At 45.8% G+C, this 14,940-nt stretch overlaps 1 protein-coding gene across 1 annotated transcript in view; it reads right to left on the bottom strand.

Annotated features, from left to right (window-relative positions):
* RIN3 (Ras and Rab interactor 3) overlaps window positions 1-14,940 on the bottom strand; it is a 68,006-nt gene that overhangs the window by 17,709 nt on the left and 35,357 nt on the right. Inside the window, exons 4-6 of the mRNA XM_032189475.1 lie at window positions 9,515-9,587; window positions 6,522-6,613; window positions 225-1,712 (exon numbers count right to left, since the gene is read on the bottom strand). Of these exons, the coding sequence (XP_032045366.1) occupies window positions 225-1,712; window positions 6,522-6,613; window positions 9,515-9,587 (1,653 nt within the window). The remainder of the gene's footprint in view (window positions 1-224; window positions 1,713-6,521; window positions 6,614-9,514; window positions 9,588-14,940) is intronic.

Below are 14,940 nucleotides of genomic sequence, written 5' to 3' on the forward strand. Positions count from 1 at the left end.
CCCTTAAAACATTCAGAATAGTATTTTCCCCCTCATTGGACTCCTGTTTTTTAAAGATGCTCCCTCAAATGTTGGCAACCACAGAGCAGACTTCAATTTAAGCCCCTCAGCTTTTGGGAGATGGCTTATAATTTCTGTAAAGCAGAACTTGTGTCTGCACAGTTCTGTCTCCCTCCTCACTCGCCCAAATCCTTCCCAAGGATGAGTAAAGCACAAACACCTACCTAACTGTTCCTCGGTGTAGGTGGCTGGGTCTATCAGAGATTTCAACTCAGTGCTCTGCACCAAGTAACTCTTTAGCTGTGTCATCATCATCCGTATTTCTTGTAGCATCTCTGTGCTGGAGCTCTGCTTTGCCATCATCTCCAAACTGTATACTCTGTAGTCCCGCACGAGGTTGCCAAAGTACGAATCCTTGTCCTGTGCCAGCTCCACTATCTTCTTCTGCAGCTTTCTATCATTCGACAAAAAGACTGTGAAGACATTGGACAGGCTGACAAAGGACAGCCTGTTCTTGGCCTTGTCCAATATCATGGAGCGTGTCTTCTTACCAGATGAGCTATTCAGCATGTCCAAGTCATCCTCGGTGCTGCTGGTGGAGTAGGAGTCTGGCTCGGACGCTGATGCCTGAGCTACAGCGCTGCCTCCCAGGCCTTCCAAAGACAAGTGGGAACCTTTCAGTTCGGCTGAGATCACAGACTTGCGGCCACGTCCTGGTTCAGTCTCAGTGTTTGTGCAAGCTGCACCACCTGCTGCAGGTGCTGAGCCACTTGTGCATTGCACCTGCACCGCAGACACAGCCAGCTCCACCACCGTTCTCTGCTTTGACTGGCAGGAGCTGGGGACCCTCGGTACTTGGGAGAGCCTCTTCCTTCTCGGTGGAGGGATAGGAGGTGACTTTCCATTCTTAATGTCATTACTTTGTATATCAGGCATGTGCTCCTTCTTCTCTGCAGGTTCAGGCTTTGTCTCCTGAAACTGTGACACAGCCCTTTCAGGAACCTCCCCAGGCATTTCTACAGTCTTTCTGCACAGCAGCCTTTTATCTCTGCTCTCTGTACTCGCGTCTTGTTTTCCTTCTCCCTCTTCCCCTTTCAGCGTTTCACAACTTCCAGGCTTACCCAAGCAGCTCTCCTCTGATCTCCTCTCGCAGAGCCTTCTCCGCGGGGGGATGGAGGGCTGGGAACCCTTCTTGGGGCTCGCTGCCGGGGACTCCTTGGGTGAGCCGCTCTGCTTCCCTTCTTCTTCTTCACCGTCACCGCCCTCAATTTTCATTTCCTTGATGCTCTTTCCTAGTGGCTGAAGAAGCAGCTGGTTTTCTTCACAGGCCGTCATCGGATCCCGCAGGAGCTTCAGAGAAGACTTCTGACCGTGAGCGTGAGAAGGGGGTGGTGGGGGGGGGCGGCGGGGAGACCTCCTTTCGGCGAGCGTGGTGTCAGGGGGCAGATCGACGCTCACAGTGCGGCCTTTAGGAGGAGGTACATCTGGAGGAAAAGGATTACTGCACTCTTCTATAAAAATAGGATTCACGAACCACAGCCTGTCATTTCCTATTGACAGCTCAATTTCACATGAGCAGTGGTTTGTGCTACTTGCAAAACACTGGGTAGATCTTAAACTGTCTGCCTGGGCAGTGCTGAAAGCAGAGTCTCTTGCAGGGTGGAATAACCCTTCGCCTCTTGTTCCACGGTTTAAGGAGGAATCCCAGAAGTCTGTCAAAAAAAAAAAAAAAAGTTAAAAAAGAAGAAGAATGTAAAAACTCCCTGAGAGAATTTTAGCTGCTAACTGTATGTGGAAGTCCTACTTTTTGTTAAAAGAAATGGCACACATCTTTCACACCTCTGCACTAAGCAGTATGAAGAAAGGGTTGCTTGTTTTATGTGCATGAAATGTATGAAACCAGGGGAAAATCTCAGAAGATTCATCAGAAATTCATCAGTTTTCTAATGAATTTCTTGCCAATTTTAGAATGCTCCTCTAGTGAGAGATATTAATGTGCAGCCTGTGCAGTATGAGCAAGAAGGTGCAAGTAGCAAATATGAATGTTTGAGAAAAATGTTCTGGGGCTTGTTCAGTGATCACTACCTTCAAAATGCAAAGGTGAGTGAAGACCCCAGGCCACTGCTGTCTGCCTCTTGCTGATCGTGGGAAGGTGTGGGGCTGGGATGTGCAGCCAGGACCCAAAATGTGCCGGGAGCACCAGAGTCATCAGATGAAGACGACTCCACCCAGCAGTGAGCTCATGTGGTGGGGTCTGATCCTGCCTTGCAATACAACCACTCCAGAAATACATGACTTTGTATTACTTCCACAGATCAAATTTATCATTAACTTATACAGCTCTGGATGACCATTATCCAGAGCCGTGCCCAGGCTCTGTTTTGCACCTTGCCTTGAGACTGCCTGCCTGCAGGTGTGAAAGAGGAAAGCTGGTGCACGGGACTGTGTACATAGGAGGGTTTTATACTGAAGGACTACAGAACAGTTATGTATGTCAGTGCCATCAGCTGTGACTAGAAAAAGAAAGTGGTTCAGATGCAAGAAGTCATTTTACATGTCACAAATCTATTATTGGAATTTGTCTTTCAATAAATTGTTTTAAAAAATTATGAAGTGTTTGTATGTATTCTGAGCAGTTTCAGTATATTTTTAACCTCTTCTCCTTTTCCCAGAGGTGTGTTTTCAAAACTGCTTGCTTTATTGGTTTGATTGCTTTTAATCACTCCTCGAGCTGCTAATTCTGGGTCCACTACTGGAAATATCAGGAAACAGAGGATCCTGCAACCTCTTTGTTTTCTAACCAAAGAAAGAGGTAAAATCCTATGAGGGTATTCCCTGGCTGAGGACTGCATATGTGCCTATGGATTTAGGGACAAGGGGAAGACGGGAAATCCCAAAAACACAGAGATGCAGATAACTACATTAAACCGTTCCAGCATGCCTGGTGCCAAGCCTGCAGCTGCCTTGCTGCAAAAACCTTACTTGCCAAGCCCAGGAGGGGACACATGGGATGGCCCCAGTGCCCAGCAGGCAGCCCTGGGGCAGCAGCACAGCTCTCAGGACTCTGCCTTCAGCCGAGCCTGGCCAGGGCCGTGCTCTCCTGTCAGCTGCACCAGCGCAGCCCCCAGCCCATCACAGGGATGAGGATGCGGGGCTGGGCTGGCTACAGCCCTGGGCCTCCTCCTGAAAGCCAGCACCCAGAAATGCTTGGAGGGACTCTCAGGTAGGAAGGCTACAACAGAGCCTAGAACAGAGCAAAGAAACGCTTTCACTAAAGCCAGTACTGAACCATGGAGTGAAGCATGTTCAGATAAAATCTCTCCACTACATCCCCAAAGAGAGACCACTTCTCCTAAATGTATTCCCCGGTGCAGACGTGACTCTTGGTGGCTTCCTACTTTCAGCCAACTCAACGCAGTTGCTGGCAAAGCTGTCTTCTTTCTGCTGCCACCACAACCTGCCCTATGTAGCCTCTGCCTTTCCCCCCAGTGCCTCCCTCTGCCAGAAATGTCACCCCCAGGCACAGTCCATGGGTGTGCAGGCAGAGCAGGGTGGGCAACTGGCTCCCAGCTGCCTCTGCTCCCTCTGACCAGGCATTTATACAGAATACCTACAGAGCAGGCTACATGCATGAGTGAATTAAATGACTGCATCCGCCATTACAGAGAGAGCTAGGACACCCACAGCCAAGTGAAGAATGTGGCCACAAGTCACTAAAGCAGTGGAAGGTCACGTGCAGTGCCAGACTTGGAGCAGAAAGGCTCCTGCACGACTGTCATGTTAGGGCGGTGAAGAGCCTTTAATTTTATTTGGGTCAGTTTACCCACTGCAACCCAGCAGCTGTCTTTCTGTACTACGCTAGCAAGCCACTTATTCTGTGTCCACAGCCCCTTCCTTGCTCAAAAAATGCAAATTCTGAAAAACCCTCTGAAGCCCTGATGTTTAAAGTCAAACCATTGGCCACCTTCTGTATCTTGTGCTCTCCTGAAAGCATGTTGTACTTGCTCTGACTCTGTCCCTGGAAGGCAGCAGACTGCCCGTGGCTCAGTTTCCCCATGCTGAAAAATGGAGATGATAACAGCATCTCTTATAAAAAATCTGGTAGTCTAATGATGCAAGAAGCTAGTGTTACACACCAGCTCTTCCATTCCTATCAGGATGAAATTGTTGATTTAGTCCTTTGCAACCCAGGCTAGTATCCATGGCTAATTTGAATTTATGAGCAAGTCCCCATGTTTTCTTCAGGAGGCTGAGGTTAGCACAGCTTTATTCTCTGATTCCCTACCACGAGAGGGAGGACAATAAAGAAGCTTAAAATAAAAGTGTTGCCAGGAACAGCAGTACTCTTGACAACAGAATTCGGGAGCAGACATGCAGATGCAACAGCACATATGGTACCATGTTACGAAGCCCCTCATGAGACTGTCTAGGTCATGATTTCCTTTGCTTTAAATCCTTTGGGTATCAGCAAATGCAGAGAACTGGAAGTCAGAATATAATGCTGCAGAATCTCATGGGCTGAGGAAATGGTGAGTAAACCAATCTACAAACGGGAAGTTGGTTATTTTTCTCAGTAGTAGGCAAGGATAAAACACTGTGACAAAAATGCAATGCTCCACTCAGTCTGTGAAGGACCAGATGAAGCAGTGGCGGTCTTCCCAAGGGCTACACAGCTGCTTCACGAAGGGTGTTCCCCAGCACAGCCATGCTGTTTTGTGCACGAGGAAGGGGCAGTCTGTTCTTCTCCCATTGCTGTCCTGGTTCTTCCCTTACCTTACATCCTGGGAGGGATGATTAAGAAGTTCTTTGAGGCTTTGGCACTTGTGTGAAGGAGATATGTGCTCTCTGTGCACTGCAGTCACACTAATTCTGCTGAGAAGACACCTTTTATACCAGTGAGGTCAGGACTACAGGCCCTGCAGTATATCTGCTTTGACAGATATTTTACAACCAGGCCCTTTGTGGAAAAATCCAGCTTGCAGATTGACTTCTTATTTTCATCCCTTCCCTCTTTCCCCCCCAAAAAAATCACATCACTTGGAAATAAATAAAAATCAACGTACTAGAATTTCAAACAACACTGGGGTTCCTTTGGGAGTGCCACAATAGGCAGCATATATCGTTTGTACCCGTGAGATTTTGTTCCAGGAAGCAGCAAACACCACCACTCATTACTTCATCCTCTTTGACCTCACTGAGACAGCACGACACTCCAAGAAGCTAGCATAATTTCCCAGAAAATCTCTACACAATAGCATTTTTTCTCAGTTGTCAAAAGCTTCCCTAGGATGCAATGTCCTGTGGCAAACAAACCTCTAGACATCCCTACTTTTATGACCACCGCTGTACAGGAGAGAAGAATACAACCAACACTGCTTTGGTGCTTGTGCTTTGGTTAATCCTTTCAGAAGCTGCTGGAGACTTCCCTGAATCACAACCTTCTCAGATGAGAGAGAAGGTTGGTGAATCATGATGCACTTCTTATGTTTTAATCCAAAAGTTTACACCTGTTATAATTAATGTCATAGTAAGTTAGCAACTTGTTATCTCAAGTTGCGGGTTGGACTCCCATATTCAAGAATTGGAACATATTCAAAATAGAGGATGCTGAGAGTGTCAAGAGGCAAATCTGCTGGTAAAAGTCAATGAAGCTGGTTGAACTGAAACCAGAGGGTTTTGCCCATCCCTTCTGGGAGGTTTAACGCAGAAGATCCAAAAATAGATCCCAAAAGCCCCAAGGTGTTCTTCTGAGTATCTCTAAGTGAGCAAACTCTTCAGCTTCCAGCACTGTTTCACTGTTTTCAACAGCTGAATGGAAACTGAAAAGCATAGGAACGTGATAGGCACTTGCTATCTGCAACAGTCATCTCAAGTGGAGTGCATTTAATGGGAAGATATAGGAAGGAAAGAGAGTGCTTTTAGTTAACCACTGCATTTTCCAACTCTTTAATTTTATACTTATGATCTAAAATTTGCTCATTTGGTGCTGTCACTAAAAATAACATTTTGTTCTGTATCTTATCGATGTGAGGCAAGAGAACACACTGGGACACTTTTCTACCAGCTAGAAATCCAGCAATAGGAAGTAGACATACCAAAATAGAAAAATATCACATTTCCATCAGGATTGCCCCGACTTATCAGAAGGGGAAATTACAAAGATGTTTTCCTCTTTTCATATACCTCTGATGTCAGCTACTTTGAATGTGTGTAAGCTATCCTGAGAGGCTGTGCCATGCTTCAGCTATTGAAATTTTTGCCCCAGCTCATATGGTGAAAATGTAGGTATCATGCCCAGCATGGAAGTCCAGTGGAGGTTTAAGTCCAAAGGGGTGGTGTGGGCTTTTTTTCAGTGTGTTTCCATGAACCTAAAGATAACAAATATTTTCTCTCCTACATTCAGGCTTCCTCATCTCTTCTGGAGACAATAGCTCATCTGTTCACCAGTTGCATTATATCTGTGGAAGGCACTGTGGTTCTCACAAGCCTCAGAGAAACCTTGAGTGCTTTGAGGGACTTACCTATCCCCAGACTAGAGATAATTTCAAGATCTTGAAAGCTATTGGCTTCTAATATTGCTTGTGGTAGCTTCAGGGTGAAGGGCAGCAAATCTCTGTAAAAAAAGAAACAGTGAAAAACTAATGAAAGAATAAACCCCACAATTGCTAGGAACTCCATAATTCACCATTGGTTTAGTGATTGAATTGGCTGACAATTTCAGCCCCGTTCTGAAAAGTACTGAAAGTTGCCTGAGGCCAGCAAGGAATCGTGCACATTGTGCTGGCCTGGCTTGCTCTGATTTCATAAGAGATCACCGGCTCCTGTGGTGATGCTTCATGCCTTGCCGCTGGCTTAATCACGGTGCCTTGGCTTCCCCCTCTGAAAACAGCAGTAATGCCACATCAGGGGAGACTGCAGGATTCGAAATACCTTCCATGAAAAGTGAAGGTAATTAGAAAATGAAGTATCATTAGAAAAGCCATTCCTTCTGGCCTGGAGGAGATTTGCAGTCTTTTTTTCTTTTCTGTATACCTCTCTCTCCTCACCCTGCTTCCTCTTTCAGCAGTCAGTGTAAGCGTGAGGCAGAGCAACACAGTGAGACACAGTGGGGTTAGGAAAGTCCCCTCTGAGCAGGAGAGACCCCCGGGTGAAGGTCAGACAGTGGTGAGGTGCTGTGTGTTGCTGAGAAAACACACAGAGCTCTCTGCTCTTGGATTTATGACTGTTTGGTTTCTTAAAACATGCTGTATGTGCACTAAAAAAAGGACGTAGTTTTTCAGAGGATGGTAGCTGGGCTTCACTGAAGCACACCCTATGTCTGAAATAATTGAATGGAGCTCTTGGGCTGGCAGTCAAGTGCTTAGGTTTGCCTCTTGCCCGATGACAATTTGCTAAACCTCTTCCTACCTCAATCCTTGTTCTAGCAAGGATAAAAAAGCTGGCAATCCTAGCCTCTTGGAATGGGGCAGGGGCAATTTCCACTTTAAAAAGTTTTAGCACATAAAAATGTTCTGCAAGCTGCAGAAAATTATTTTAGAAGAAGCTGGTGATGTGAGCAGGTAGTCTCTTCTATGTGAGCACACACAGCAAAAAAAAACCATGACTGCATGCCTGAGGACCCCTCTGTGGAGAGACAAAGGAAGGCAGGAGGTTTATTTTTGCCTTGTTAACAGATACATATTTCACTGGTGTACCGTGTACGCCATGGGTTCTTTGCATTTTTCTGAACCCTCTGTTGTCGCATTATTTGGCATTAACAGATTTGACCACAGGAGCTTTCTTCATGGCAGATACCAGGTTTAAAAAAGGAAGGGGGTGCCCACAGGCCTTCTCCCTTCTTTGTTATTGTTACATGCTTGAGTCATATGTGCCCAATTTTTTCTCTGTGTGTAGAAAAATATGTCTAAAGTAAAGAAGCACGAACACTTTACATTAGTAGAAAAAAATTGTGATTTTATTTATGGGGCAAGCAGCTTGCAGATAAGCCACCATGTCACCTGTTATCTACAGGTGTAATTTTTGTGATGTAAGGTAATTTACCCATCATGGTAGAAGAGGCCAAACTTTCTTTTGGAAAGAGCTTGTGAGGCCTGATAAACTGTTTCCAGATATTTATAGATTACTATTTACTACAGCCCTGAGAACAGGCCTCTCTGCTCATTATCACAGATTGCTTCTACAAGCTGCCAGGAAATAGCAGGTCCATGCCTAAGCAGCCTTTTCATTACCTGGCTCTGTCAGGAAAATGACTCCCTACTCACCTTATCTTTTGACAGCAAGCTAAGAAATCTCCTCAACCATCTGAATGCATATTTGACGTTCTGAAGTAACAAGATATAACAGAAACTAATAGAAAAGCTTTTCTTCTTCTGTTTTCTGGGGCTCATTCTCAAACCACGATCCTTTCTGCAGGAAAGCAGAAGCGAGCAGAATTTTCCCTGCCACAAGCCAATTGCCTGGAAATGCCCAGCATTCTTGCATGCTCCTTCGGTAGGACAAAAGTCTTTTATATGGGGTTCAGGGTAATTTATGCCTATTCCATAGGGCCTATGCATATCTAGATGGCTAAATGACTTTTTATCGATGGTGCTGAGAGAATGCGGTCCATCGGGTGCGGGTAGGAGTCCTGCTCCAGCAGTGTTGAACTCAGCTGGAGGCAGAAGCAGCCCCCAGAACAGCGCAAGTGTCTTTCTGGGTAAGCTGCAGCACATTGTGTCATACCATAGATAGATTGCTCCAGCCATGTGAGCTAAACAAGTCATAGCACGACTGCCCTGTAAACATATCCTGAGTCTGCTCTCCTCTCTTAAATGGAAATAACCTCTTTAAGAGTAATCTGAGTCTATATGATGAGGCCAGAAGTTTACATCCAGCTCCAAACCAGGCCTGCTAAAGCAGGGACAGGCCAAGCCGGGTGTGTAGGTGTTGCTGCAATGTGCTTGGCACAATCGCACAGATCAGAGGAGACTGCAGGCACGCAGGTGTAATCACATAGCGGGATTCAACAGCTGGTGAGCAAACCTCGCTCGAATGAAGAAGACCTCACAGGTCTTCCCCATCTCTGTGCCCACTACGTTTGCTATTTTTACACTGTGAAAACATGGAATGTCTGCTCTTTATCACTTTATTTTATTTTTTGGCTAAATAACAGATTATTATTTTTTTCAGGATAGCTTTTCTTGAGAGTGACTAAGTGCTCCGAATCTCTCATGGGCAACAGTCTGCCAGCAGCCTTGCCAAGTTGCTGCCAGGTGTGTGTAGATGTTTAAAGGTGCTTTTAGTAAGAGATGATTAATCCAGGAACTTTATGCTCCTGGTACCCTGCTAGCCCCTGTCCTATGCCTTGGTCTTTTGTGAGTGCAGCCCTACAGACCTTCCTCAGACAAAGCTGCCAGCAAACTCAGGGACAGCTGTGGCTGTGCTGTGGGAAAAGCTTATGGGCAAAGGCAGTCCAGAAGGGACAGCCACCCCAGGAAAGAAGCAACCCTCTGTAGAAGCAATGAATCCAACTCACCTACTGACGCAGTAGAAGGCAACCAGTTTGAAGATATCCTCAAATACAAGGACAGATCCTTCCAGGTACAGGACTGAGGAAAAACAAAAGAGACAGTCATCAACTCTTTGCTTTAAGATGTATGGTACAAAAAGCTGGCTGGGTTTCAGTCACACATCCTGTATTGCGTGATTGCCCAGTCTTTGCAAGGAATAATATGAAGAGGCGTAAGGAATTGTCTTCAGATGGCCAAGCACACTGAGATTCTCCAGGGAAACACTAGAGAAAAGACATCTCAGCTTGGTTTACTGAAAAGTTAGCTCAAGATGTCAGAATGTTGTGACAGTAATGGAAACAATGGAAAGAAAAAAAACAGGACACAGCCAAATGGTTCGTTACAAGTCCATCTATCTCTAAGGAACAGCAGATCTGCAATCTATGTAGGGCTGTCCTTATAACTCCCCATGCTGCAATCTGATTTGGGCTGGATGGATGAAGTGCTTTCAAGTTCAGAAATGGAAATTACTGTTTCATTCGATGTGTGTGGGCTCTGCCCTGGGTCACACAGGCAGTGTGAGCACAGCATATTCCTAGCTCCCCTGTCTTTCCCCTCTCTTTGTGTTATACGGCAAAGCACTTTCCTTTAAGTGGCAAAATGCAATCTACAGCATGACGCAGAGCTCTTCACTATGACCTCCTTTATAACAGCATGCTATGGCATTGTGCAGCCCAAATCTCACATTATTATGGAGATTTTGGCTGCTAAACTAGAAAAATATTCCCTGGCTGATGGAGAAAATTTCACATTGACCAAGAATCCAAGGCAGGGAGAAAGTGATGGATCTGTGGGAGAGAAGTGTCCATCTTTGCTTCTGATTTACAAATTGTCTGTGCATGTGTGTACCCAGCACACAATCACAAGCAGAAACTTACAGATTTAAGGAAATCTGCGGTGGTTTCTCAAAGCTGTCTGCTGAGATCTGGAGCCCTTGGGGTTCAGCACCAGCTCAGACCCACGTACCAGTGCCGGCCGCTGCTCCGCACCGCCCTTGGCGCTGTGTCCTGGGCCATGCACAGCTCAGCTGTGGTGATTCAGCTTCCTTGGTCTCCATGATTCACAGCCCTGTGAAACCTCTCCAGCTCTTTGCCCTGCCTGGCTATTGCTTCCCCTACAAAGCAAGGCATTCAGCATCTGCAGGAGGGGAGGTATTTAGGCAGCTCCTGGCTCCCCTCTCTCTATCGACGGGTGGGTAGGGAGACACTGGCTCTCCTTGGCCCACGGGCAGAGATTCCCATGGGAAGGAAGTGCTCAAGCCTTGTCCCTTCTGCTCAGCCTCACAGTTCATTCCCCAAACAAGGCATTTCCTCCTTTTACTTCTCCCTTTGTCCTAGCCCAGGCCCTGCAGGTTGCTATTTTGGGCTCAATACACCAATGTCGGCATTTTTTTAAAGAAGCAAAGACTGCACGGTTCTCAGAAGTTGTCCTTACCATCAGTGTGTGTTGGATCAGCACAAACAGATCACCCTCAGCATGCACACTCACACCATGCTGCAATGTGGATTTTAAAACATAGTTCGAGCAAAACAACCCCTTTTCCTTACATTTCTCTCATAACTGGGAAAAAAAAAAAAAAATCCAGCAAGGTTTTTTTGTTTGTTTGTTTTTCTTTTTTCTTTTTGCTTAATAAGAATCATGTTTCAGTCAGGGACTTTCATTAAACATCTACCATGAGCAATTCCAATAGTTTGAAATCCATCTGCTTTGCAGCTCTGATAGAGGAAACTGAAATAAAGACAAACAACAACAACAACAAAAACAGCGCTGTTTCAGAGAATTAAGCAAAACCCAAGAGTCTCTGAACTCCCTCAAATCCTCAGCAATTAAATACAGCCCTTTGTGCAGACGCCAGCTTTAAGGACATTTTTCTGTGGAGAGCCACATTTTCGCTTTGGCATCCCAAGTTGCAGGTGGATGTAAAAGAGCACTCTGCACCTGTAGATGTTTACAAACGCAAGCAGATTGCTCAGATTTGGACTAATGATTGTTTCTGTGCCAGGAAGCTGCCATTTGGGAGCTGGATTTTAACAAAGGATTAGTCCAAGCACCTCAGTGTTAGGAGAGGAGTATCCACATAGAAGCATCTTGTCACCATACAGTTACATTTCCTCCCATATATAATTACATAGCACAAAATGCCACAAATCACCAGGCATTATACAGCTAAGGCAGTCTAGGTGCCAAAGAATTCATCATACAGAGATGCACAGCTCTGATGGGACGCTTTGGGGTGGCCTGGAACAGGTAAGAACAGAAAGGCACTGCTTTAGCTGTCTTATTACTCAAGACACTGCCACCATCAGGACCAGTACTCTGCCCCAGATTGCTTCTGAACAGTGACAGGGTCACAGCACCGCGAGGACTGGTGTGGGGGCACACACCCTGCTGCAGCACACACAGAAACAGCAAGAGTTTTTCCTTAACTTGCTTTTTCCCCCCACAATCACCTGCTGTCTGACCCCAGCAAACTGCTTTGCTGCTGGGGGCAGGTGATGGTTCAGCGTGGGAACACCTCTGGTGGTCTCGCTTGTAGAGACCACTGGAGAAATTTGCAGTGTGGGTCCTGCTGTGTGTTTCTTCTTCTTGGAAAGATGCAGAAAATAGCAAGTTTGTACAGCTAAAAGGGCTCTGCTGACTGCTGGGGACATAGCCTCTCTCGCCCAGTGCCATTACGCCTCAAGGCACCCTGCCTGGAGGAGACAGGCCAGGAGAGGTGCTCTTCTCTGCCAGTGGATATGCTGGGATCAGCTGGGGACGTTTCACTGGTGTGAGCACTGCTGCTCAGGGAGGGATCACGGTGTTGTCACACATAGGAACTCATGACTTCTACTAAAGCTACAAGCAGACACTTTTCTGCCAGGCTGGTGCAATCCTGCTGAAAACTGCAGCAGGCAAATTCCACCCTTCTTGGGTTCATGAACTACACCCAGGGCACCTGAAGTACAAGCAAATTTCCTCCTCTCACCAGAACAGCATCAGGATGACAAAAATATGATGAAAAAGAAGAGCAAAAACAGGCTGGGCTCTGTGAGCCAGACATTGTCACAGCATATTGAGTTTTGCCTAATATTTAGAAGCCCACAGAAAAGATGTCACCTTCAGGGAACAAAAGGGGAAATGTGGAGATCAGGATTAAGCAGCCTGAAACAAAGATTTTTTTTTTTATTATTATTTTTATTATTAGGGGTGATGGAAACTTTAGTAACATGTGCTAGTGGTTCTCTGTTGACTGTGCTCTGTTTTCTGCCCTGTTACTAAGTGGTAAGAGAGCAGGACATAGCCAGATTACACACTGCTGTAAATATTTATGATCATTTCATCTTCCCTTTCACTTCACCAACATGCTCTGAAGAATGTCATCTCTGGGCACTGACTGGAATCTGTCCTCCAGTTTCCTTCTCTCTTTTGAACTCCCTGTCATTTCTCTATCTGGATGCTGATGTTTTTGAGTCATACTGTCCCTGGGCATTCTGCCTTCCTCTCCTCTTTGATTTTTCCCTGCAGATTTGCATTTGCAAGTCCTGTTGTTCTGGTCACATGGACAAACCACCCCAATTCCCGTCTTCTTGCTGCTTATACAGGCTCATGGGACCCAATTACCTCAACTTCTTCTTCTCTAATGGAGCTGTTAGTCCCATTCACTGTTTTTGATATTTCTGTAATCCTTTGGAGACATCTGAATTCAAAGATGTGAATTTCTTGTTCTACAGCAGTTGTGTTTACATGGGACTACTGAGAACACAGCCATCCTCAGAGGTCCAGCCTCGATGTGCTTGAGATGTGCTTGTATCTTTCCAGATTCTGGCAAGCTGTGAGATTTGGTGTCATGGGAGTGATTCCATTTTTTAAGATTTAAGATGATAACTCCACAGCCCTTTAACCAGACCTCTCCTGGGCATTTCTCTCCTTCATATGTCTCTCACTCGATACCTCAGTTGCCATGACATTGCTTGCTCTGACCTTTGCCAGTGAACAGCACCGACTGGCTTTGCTGCCTGTTCAGCTACCTTCAGCCATGAACCTTCTGCTACTTGCCATGAACGTGGGATGTCTCTGAGGCAGAGGTTACCAACTGCCCTGCTTCCAGATGCCGATGCTCCTACGCCTCCAAGGGAAGGCGTGAACACAGCCGGTGGCAGGAGCAGTTGCGCAGGCCTGGCTCTCATACCTGTTGTGCTCTCCTGAGGAATGTCAGGGGGTGACATAACCCTTCACATCGTTGCTCCTGTTCCCTGAGCACACGCAAAGTCCTGCTGGCTCCTCTTCATGCACTAGGCTGCTGGTAGTATTAAGAGAAATAGCTTTAGCTAGAGACAGGAAAATTTAGATCATGTTGGCAGAAGTCCTTATAGTGTTTGTGGTGTCTTCATGTCTGCAAGAGCTCTGCAGGCGAGCTCCTGTGTCTGTCCCCGACATTGCTTCTTCTATTACCTTTCAAAGACTTTTTCAGTGGCACTCTATGACCCATGCTGTGTTCCTGTAAAACACCGTCAGTGCTTATCTATTCTCTTTTCTCAAGGCCTTTTAATTTTTTTTTCTTCTGTAATCAGCTGTTTCTGCTTCTTCCATTTGATGTCTAAGATGTAGTTTCCTTTTTGTTGCAGTTCTAGTCTGTCTTAGGCAACCCAGGATTATTTTGTCTTTCTTGTCTTTTCTAGTGACTCTTTCGTGAAGCTGACGGTTGTTTCTTTCCTTTATTATTATTTTCTCCTCAATGAGAAAGAGCAGAAACCAGAAACTTCCCTATTTTGGACTTCTGACAGTCTTCTGTTGTGCATCCAACTCATGCTTTCTCACAGGATTACAATTCTATGGTTTCCTACAGAGTTTAATCTTTCTGGCAATGACGAAAAAAATCACTGCTGGTGGCAGTTCTTGGGAAATTGAAACTAATGAATTATGAAAGTGATAAAGTGTTAATGAGCTTAGGTCTAGACTGTAAGAGAAATCTGCCTTTAAACTACGTTCTTCACAGGGTGTAATTGTATTAGACAGAATGAAATTATGAATATTCAGTGGAAAAAAAAAAAAGAAAAAAAAAAGAAGGTGCAAAATGCAGGCCTTTGCAGTCCCGTCACACCAGAGGTGAGTGGAGTGGAAGGGACACTTTGCAAAGTGCATGGTTTCCCTTTACACCGTGTGTTAAGAAAAAAAGACCCTCCTCACGTCTCATAGCCATGGGGGTCTCAGCCACCACACTGTGCTCTGCTTCACCCACATTCACCCAAGCAGATGGGCAGCCCCTCCGTGCACACTAAAACTCCATGCCTGTAGTTCAACACAAATTCTTGCTGCTGCCTGGACTCCTTGCCTCTGCTGCAGGATGCTCAAGCAGGAATGCGTTACAGTCATTTCACTGCTCTATTTCCTCCTTATTGTGAATAGGATT

Source organism: Aythya fuligula, chromosome 5, assembly GCF_009819795.1.
Source record: "Aythya fuligula isolate bAytFul2 chromosome 5, bAytFul2.pri, whole genome shotgun sequence".
Taxonomy (NCBI): Eukaryota; Metazoa; Chordata; class Aves; order Anseriformes; family Anatidae; genus Aythya; species Aythya fuligula.